Here is a 9,015-nt window from a genome sequence, read left to right on the forward strand (position 1 = left end):
TTAAGTACTTTACTTTCTTCATTCTGATGATGTTATCCCACCTATACATTGTACAATCCTATGAGGATGAGGTGAGTATGACAACAGGAATCCACTTACAGGCTCCACATTATAATCTCTTAATAAATATTATTGTTTAAAATGTGATAAGTGTCACAATGCTGTTAATAATTTGCTTTAAGAAGTGTAATTACCCTCTCAGCCACTCACTTTTCTAATGGAAACATAATCAATAATTATTGGCTGGTGGCATTGTGGTGTGACCAGAACTATGTGGAAATGTTAAGCAGTGGTGGGGGGGTGGTGTTGTTGGGGGGATGTGGTGGTGGTGGGGGGGGGGGGGGGGGGGGGGGGGGGGGGGGGGGGGGGGGGGGGGGGTTTAGTGTGTGAGGGTGGTGGTGGGGGTTCTGACTGCTGGAGTGCAGGATGGGGGAAATCCCAGGGCAGGAGAACTGCCAATCTCATGGTCCTGGGGAAGGAAGTCAGGGGCCTGGGTCAGGGAGGTCAGAGACCTGCAGGGGGAAGGTCAGAGGAGGAAAGGTCAGAGGCCTGGGGAGGGGATCAGAGGCCCCATGGGGAAGCCTTGGCGGGGGAAGTGTCTGATTGCAGGATTTGTCCAGGTAGGCATGCTGGATCCACACCTCTTGAATCTGGGAGCCCTCACCTGGATGAAGCTGCCAGGTTTTCCAAGGCCTGGGAAACACGACCATCCCCAGCTAAAATCAAAAAGTAGAAAAGCAACGAGGCCTGCATCCCAACACTGTGGATGGCAGGGTAGAGTTCATGTTAGTGTTGGAGTGTACATATGCTATAGAAGAAGCAGAATTGATAGAATGAATGGCCTTTTTAATTTTGCTGCTTTATGTTGTGTTTGGAGTGTAAAGTTAAAATAGGAATTCTGAAAAACTGGCTTCAAGAAGAACAATAGATAGTCTTTTTTTATTCATTCACGGGTTGTGGGTGTTGCTGGCTGGGCCAGCATTTATTGCCCATCCCTAGTTGCCCTTGAGAAGGTGGTGGTGAGCTGCCTTCTTGAACCGCTGCAGTCCCATGTGGTGTAGGTACACCCGCAGTGCTATTAGGGAGGGAGTTCCAGGATTTTGACTCAGCAACAGTGAAGGAACGGCCAATATATTTCCAGTAAAGTGTGTTAGAAACACTCCCCCTGCAATTTCCAGTCTCAAGAGGGAGACCAGTGTAACCCTAAGCAAAACCAAGTAAAGAGCTAAAAAAAAAATCCACTTGCCGCATGTCGCTGAAGTTTCCTCCCCATCACTCACTGAAGTTACGACAAGAGATCAGGAGAATCCCCTAGGAATTCAGGCCACTGTTTCCATGTTGTCCCATTCTTGGCCACAATGATGCATTTTAGCGCAGATCCAATCATGACATCCCATCTGTCAGACAGCTTAGGTATTAAGAAAGCTTGCAATTATATAGTGCCTTTCACAACTTCAGGATGTCCCAAAGCACCTTAAAGTCAGTGAGGTACATTTGAAGCGTAGTCTCTGTTTTAATGTAGGAGAGGCAGCAGCCAATTTGTGCATAGCCAGCTCCCATGAACAGCAATGTGATAATGACCAGGTGGTCTATTTTCATGATGTTGATTGAGGGATAAATATTACCAGACACCAGGGAGAACTCCCCTGCAATAGTGCAATGTAAAACTTTCTTCCTTTAAATACTCACTCAAACATATAGTTCGTTTGACCTTCAGCTAACAAGAAAACAAATCAATGGCTCACTCACAACAATTGTTATGCTTAATGGGGTAAATTTATTTATACACGATCACAGGTTTAAAATGGGCACAGATTTAAAATGGTTACAGAAAATGATTTCTAATTTAATAGGTTGAGAAAGAATAGAAAAAAATAAAAAAGAGAACAAAACTGCTTTGTTACTTTACTCCCAGCAAATGAATACTTCACCAATATCTAGCATTAATTAGAATGCTGAAATATGTTACCAGTAAACTCAATCATACAATCACCGGAAGTGACCAATTCCTATTGATTGCAGATAACTTTTTCCAATGCTCAGTCAGGTTTTCTCCTTCCCTTGACATTCACCTGAGAGAGCGTACAGGGTCTCTGTTCAACGATTCTTCCAACAGTGCAACACCCTCTCAGTACCACTCCTGCAACAGTGCAGCACTTCCTCAGTACTACCCACACTCCCACAGTGTGGCGCTGCCTCAGCCCTGACCCTCCGACAGTGTGGCACTCCCTCAATACTGACCATCGGACAGTGCGGCGCTCCCTCAGTACTCATCCTCCGACAGTGCGGCGCTCCCTCGGTACTGACCCTCCGACAGTGCAGCATTCCCTCAATATTGACCATTGGACAGTGCAGCACTCCCTCAATACTCACCCTCCGACAGTGTGGCACTCCCTCAATACTGACCATCAGACCGCACTGTCAGAGGGTCAGTGCTCCCTCAGTACTGACCCTCAGACATGTGGTGCTCCCTCAGTACTGACCCTCAGATAGTACGGCACTCCCTCAACACTGTCCCTTCGATACTGCAATACTCCCTCAGTACTGCCTCTCTCATTGAGGCACTCCCTCAGTACTGACCCTCCAACAGTGCAGCACTCCATCAGTACTAACCCTCGGACAGTGTGGTGTCCTCTCAGTGCTGATCCTCAGACAGTGTGGCGCTACCTCAGTACTGACTGTCGGACAGTGTGGTGCTTGCTCAGTACTGACCCTCAGCAACTGCAGTACATCCTCAGTACTTACCCTCAGACACTATAGTACTCCCTCAGTACTGATCCTCAGACACTGCAGTATTCCCTCAATACTAACCCTCAGACAGTGTGGCGCTCCCTCAGTACTGACTCTATGACAGTGCAGCACTCCCTCAGTACTGACCTTCAGACAGTGCACTACTCCCTCATTACTGACTCTCGGACAGTGCAGTACTCACTCAACATTAACCCTCGGACATAGCGGTGCTCCCTCAGTACTGACATTCCGACAGTGCACTACTCCCTTAGGGCAGACCCTCCGACAGTGTTGCACTCCCTCAGTGCTGCCCCACCGACAGTGCAGCACTCTCTCAATACTATCCCTCTGATACTGCAATACTCCCTCCGTACTGCCCTCTGTCAAACGCTTCCTCAGTACTGACCCTCCAACAGTACGGTGTTACCTCAGTACTGACTCTCAGACAGTGCGGCGCTCCCTCAATGCTGTCCCTCTGATAATGCAATACTCCCTCAGTACTGACCCTCTGACTGTGCAGTGCTGACACTCTGACAGTGCGGCACTCCCTCAGCACCGACCCTCTGACAGTGCGGCACTCACTCAGCACCAACCCTCCGACAGTGTGGAGCTCCCTCAGTGCTGACCCTCCGACAATGCGAAGCTCCCTCAGTGCTGACCCTCTGACAGTGCGGCACTCCCTCAGCACTGACCCTCCGACAGTGCGGCACTCCCTCAGCGCTGACCCTCCGACAGTGCGGCGCTCCCTCAGCACTGACCCTCCAACAGTTCGGCGCTCCCTCAGCATTGACCCTCTGACAGCGCGGCACTCCCTCAGCACTGACCCTCCGACAGTGCGGTGCTCCCTCAGTGCTGACCCTCTGACAGTGCGGCACTCCCTCAGTACTGCACGGGACTAGAGTGTGTGTCACTGGATTTTTGTGCTCAAATCTATGGAATGGGAATCAAACTCACAACTTTCTGATTCAGAGGCAACAGTGCTACCACTGAGCCAGGGATATATAAGATACGTCAGAGGCTTTACAGCTAAAACATTTAGGTTTGTGGGCTGCTTCTTTTGTTGTAAAATCCAGATGGGTTTGATAAAAAGTAGTAAAAAAGTAGGCAGTGTGCGGTTAGTCTCTTGTCTATTCGATAAAAGCCCTCCATTGTGCCTTGTGTCTGCTCCCTCCTGCCGCCCTCTGATCCACATCTCCCCTGGCGATGGACCTTGTTATTCGTTCACATCTGGGCTGTTCGCCGCCCCCGGCTCCTCCCACGGACGGACACGCGTCATTCGGTACTGTCTCTCGTGTGGGAGGCGTGAACCGAGCCGGGAATATCCAGAACCCTCTTCAACAAGACTTCAAACACGACAACAACAACAAAAAAGTCCAACACTTCAACAGCAGAGCTAGAAGTAGCAGCGGGGTGGAAGCGGCACAGACTGGGGATCAGAGTTTACCCATTGGGTGCTCCTGGCAGACTGGGATCCACAGAGTGCCTAACATCACGTCAACCCATCTGATCGCCAGAGTCCGCAGAACAACTGCAGCCGAGAAGCTCTGACAAATATAAAGGTAAAGGAGAAAGAGACTGGTGATAGCTTAACACTGAGGCAACTCAGGGGTTTAGCCAGGTTCAGAGGGGATACCTACTCTGCCTACCAACCACTGCTTCATTCTAAAGCAATCCCAAGTAATTACAGATTGAGGATAAGACTGTTCTGTCAACCAACATCTGAGGTTGACAGTAGTTGCAAGGCTGTAATATATATCCTGTAGTTCCACTGAGACTGTAGAAAAAGATTGAGCGCTTTTTAAGACATCCACAGAATCAACTGAGATTAAATTACAGCCTGTGAAACAATTGCATGGTATTTTATATATATCGTCTTTGCACTAAAAAATTGAAATTTCAAACATTTGAATTAAGCAACGTAAATAACAGGAAAGTGGGAGTTTAGAGCAAAAGCAAATCAATTATTGGATAAGTTGAATTAAGCAACTTTGAACTAAGATGAGGAGACTGTGCTGATTATGTGCAGGAACATAAAAATGTACTGAACTAGCAATGTTCATCTCATAAAGTATAAACTGTAATATATATCCAGAGTATAATGTACACTGATTGTAAATAGCATATACTGACCATGTGTAATATATACTGGCTGCATGTAATATGCCATTTAGTATATACTGATTGTATATAATATATGTTGATAGTGGTGGGTGTAAGATGATGATGATAGTTTTGTATGACATTATAACCTCACAATGCAAGTTTATGTTTCAACAGGGGATTAGTACCAGATAAGCTATTTGGTATGGATTATAAAATACAAGGTTTTATTTAGCAGGAATGTTCTGTAATCATTCCAATTTTCTTCCCTATACAGTCCATTTTATTGCAATATTTAAACAAGATTGATTCTGACATGAAGCTTCTCTCATATCTGGGGAGAGTCTTCTAACACCTCTCTCTCACTTCTGGAAAGGATGCAGAGAAAACTGGTCATCTGATCGGTGACCTGTCTCCCATCCCTGCCTTCCAACCACCCTCTCCCACTTCTTTCTCTATTTTATCATACTTTTGACAGTGCTCCACTGAACTTTGCTACACTGTCACTTCAAAGTCCAAATTCACCATCCTACACATTCTTCCTGCTGACTACATTCTCGCCGTTGATATTAAGACTCGTCCCTTCCCAGGGTATGAAACTAGAATTTCTCAGTCTTTCCTTCAGACTTTTAGAATCCAGCCCTGAAGTCACCTAGTCACTTCTATATAATCTATCGCTTCTCATTTATTTAAACTTACAAAGACACCATAGGAATGAGAATTGGGTCCATCAATGCTTACCCTATTGAATTAATAATGCAACCACATATACTACTTTCTCCAATCATAGTAATTGCCAACTCCTGCAGTACAGGTATCCAGCAGTTATTGATGGATAGTTCAATGATCCTGTTGTTAATGGAAGGTGCAGGGATCCAGCAGTTGTTAACGGGTGTTTCAGGCATCCAGCAGTTGTTAACAGGTGGTTCAGGGATCCAGCAGTTGTTAACGGGTGTTTCAGGGATCCAGCAGTTGTTAACGGGTGTTTCAAGTATCCAGCAGTTGTTAACGGGTGGTTCAGGGATCCAGCAGTTGTTAACTGGTGTTTCAGGGAGCCAGCAGTTGTTAACGGCTGTTTCAGGGATCCAGCAGTTGTTAACAGGTGGTGCAGGGATCCAGCAGTTGTTAACTGGTGTTTCAGGGAGCCAGCAGTTGTTAACGGGTGTTTCAGGGATCCAGCAGTTGTTAACGGGTGTTTCAGGAATCCAGCAGCTGTTAACGGGTGTTTCAGGGATCCAGCAGTTGTTAACTGGTGTTTCAGGGAGCCAGCAGTTGTTAACGGGCGTTTCAGGGATCCAGCAGTTGTTAACAGGTGTTTCAGGGATCCAGCAGTTGTTAACCGGTGGTTCATGGATCCAGCAGTTGTTAACGGGTGTTTCAGGCATCCAGCAGTTGTTAACGGGTGGTTCAGGGATCCAGCAGTTGTTAACGGGTGGTTCAGGGATCTAGCAGTTGTTAACGGGTGGTTCAGGGATCCAGCAGTTGTTAACGGGTGGTTCAGGGATCCAGCAGTTGTTAACGGGTGGTTCAGGGATACAGCAGTTGTTAACGGGTGGTTCAGGGATCCAGCAGTTGTTAACGGTTGGTTAATGGATCCAGCAGTTGTTAACGGGTGGTTCATGGATCCAGCAGTTGTTAACGGGTGGTTCAGGAATCCAGCAGTTGTTAACAGGTGGTTCAGGGATCCAGCAGTTGTTAACGGGTAGTTCAGGGATCCAGCAGTTGTTAATGGGTGTTTCAGGGATCCAGCAATTGTTAACGGGTGTTTCAGGGATCCAGCAGTTGTTAACGGGTGGTTCAGGGATCCAGCAGTTGTTAATGGGTGTTTCAGGGATCCAGCAGTTGTTAGCGGGTGTTTCAGGGAACCAGAAGTTGTTAACAGGTGGTTCAGGGATCCAGCAGTTGTTAACAGGTGGTTCAGGGATCCAGCAGTTGTTAACGGGTGTTTCAGGGATCCAGCAGTTGTTAATGGATCATTAAGTGATCCAGCAGTTGCTTCTCCCCCAACCACCTGCTGCCCTGTCTACCATTAAATCTTTTACTTAAAAAACCAATTTTAATGAATCCTCTCTGATGTCAAGTTTCACTTTTTAATACCATGCTGTTGACTGCACTTTCAGCTCTTCTTGGTGGAAAGAGGGTGACAGTGCCCCGAAAATGATGGGAAATGATCTATCTCCATGGTTGCCTTTGTCACTGGCGTCAGCATTGTTTACCAGCGCCTATCTTTGCGTTGCCAGAGTAGCCCCTGGAGTCATGCATTAAGTCTGTTTCTAATGAAAGTTGAGCTCATAGTCAAAAACTAGCAATAAAGGTACCTGAGTCTATGTTGTGCCCACTCTGGGGACTATTAACTAGTGGCCTAGTTGAAGAGAACCCATAAGGTGAATTCCTTGTCATGCTCAAGAGGCTGAGAGAAGTAGCAGGAATGGTCTTGCCAATTCTACGAGCCCGAGCCCTGGCCCTGGCCTTTGCCACACTAGCACCATTCCCATGCCACTTGGCCCAGCAAATCAGAGCCATCCCCATGGACCTACCTTATAGCCAGGCCCCCTAATGACACATAGTTGGTGTGTGCCCTGAGGCTCTTGAGTTTCTGGCCACACCTGCCAGATCCATTCAAATGTAACTAGGGCTTCAAAATAGACCATGCCTCCCAGCAAGACTACCGAGCAACCAGCCAGTGACATCTGCTTCTGGGGTAAATCCATCCCATGTCTTAAAACACTTCAGATTTTAAGTTTATAATGTCTGGACTACCATACAGAGTTTGTGCAGTATGATAGAGTGACTTACAGGGCTGTTATACAATCCATTGCTTCCACCAATACTATAAACCCCCAAGAACAAATCATTTTTTAATACTCCCATGACCAATAAATGAAACAAAGAATTTAAATAACTGCAGTGTGGGTTGGATCATTTCTTTAAACCTTACTGCCTGTCCAGCAACAAGAACCTTGAGCACAGTAGGCATTGCTTGCAAAATGGTGACGTTTATCAGAATCTTGACTGATCTTTATTTAGATAGAAAAACATTCCGCTAGTGATAGAATGTGTGAGAAAACATTTCCCCTGTTTTCTTTCTAAAAAAAACAGGTTTTGTTCTGAATTATGAGACTAAGTGCTGCATTGTTTACTCACAGGTTCAGTACCAACTCACCAGTGATGTCTTTGCCACGAACGCTTGGTGAACTTCAGCTGTACCGTCTCCTCCAGAGGGCCAATCTCCTGGCATATTACGATATGTTCATTCAGCAGGGAGGGGATGACGTGCAGCAGCTCTGTGAGGCTGGGCAGGAAGAGTTCTTGGAAATCATGGCCTTGGTTGGTATGGCTACTAAGCCTCTCCATGTCCGAAGGCTACAGAAGGCCTTACAGGAGTGGGTGGTTGACCCTGCCATTTTCAACCAGCCTCTAGCCTCTGTTCCAGTCAGTAGCATCCCTGTATTTAAACTGTCAAATGCATCTTCACAGGAGCCAAAGAAGAGGTCAGTCAGTAATGGCAGAGGCACTTCTGCTGAAATGCAAGTCAAGCATCTCCAGACTTTCATCAGTGCATCAGCAAGGAGCATCAGCCCTAACTCCTCATCTGACAACGGGGAGAAGAATTCCCTAGTGCATGTTTTGAGTGATGACCGGGTTTGGCAAGGGTGGCACATGCCAGAGACTGACAGCAGCCTCACCGAGGACCAGGTTCTCCCCACATCTCCTCATGAGAAAACATATAAACTGGACCTTGACACAGTCTGCGCGATTGCAGAGAGCGTCAGGCACATGATGAATACCTTTCCCAAAAGCCATCCCATGGAACTTTTGAGATTGAACAAGCTGGCAAAATCCATGGGTCACAACTTCCAGATGGATAATAGTAATCCCATTAAGAAGGAAATCCAGAAATACAGAACGATCTGTGTGCGATTTGACTCCAAGCGCAGGGACCGCAAACAGCTGATAAAGCATGAGGTTGGGAACTGATTACAGTACAAGTAATGTAAATAGAGGCAGTTATGACAAAAGGCGAGGGACAGAGGGTGGACACAGTTTAATAAAAATACAATTACAGGTAGGGGGATTAAAGGAATGCTCTGATAGTTGACAATCATTGTAAATACCCACTCCCTTCAAACTTTGTACTATTGTGTATCAGTGCTGCTATTGTGAAATAAAGAGAAATATACTGTA

General features: G+C 46.5%; 1 protein-coding gene across 1 annotated transcript; it reads left to right on the forward strand.

The window, feature by feature from the left end:
- Nucleotides 1-4,020: 4,020 nt before the first annotated feature.
- LOC121273184 (NGFI-A-binding protein 1-like) lies at nucleotides 4,021-9,015 on the forward strand. The gene is made up of 2 exons (XM_041180174.1): nucleotides 4,021-4,289; nucleotides 7,977-9,015. Exon 2 carries the CDS (start codon nucleotides 7,999-8,001, stop codon nucleotides 8,806-8,808), a length of 810 nt encoding a protein of 269 aa, XP_041036108.1. The 5' UTR covers nucleotides 4,021-4,289; nucleotides 7,977-7,998; the 3' UTR covers nucleotides 8,809-9,015.

The sequence above is a fragment of the Carcharodon carcharias genome, chromosome X, assembly GCF_017639515.1.
Source record: "Carcharodon carcharias isolate sCarCar2 chromosome X, sCarCar2.pri, whole genome shotgun sequence".
NCBI lineage: Eukaryota > Metazoa > Chordata > Chondrichthyes > Lamniformes > Lamnidae > Carcharodon > Carcharodon carcharias.

Coding starts and splice junctions, on each gene's coding strand:
- LOC121273184 (XM_041180174.1), top strand. CDS start 7,999: ATGTCTTTGCCACGAACGCTTGGTGAACTTCAGCTGTACCGTCTCCTC.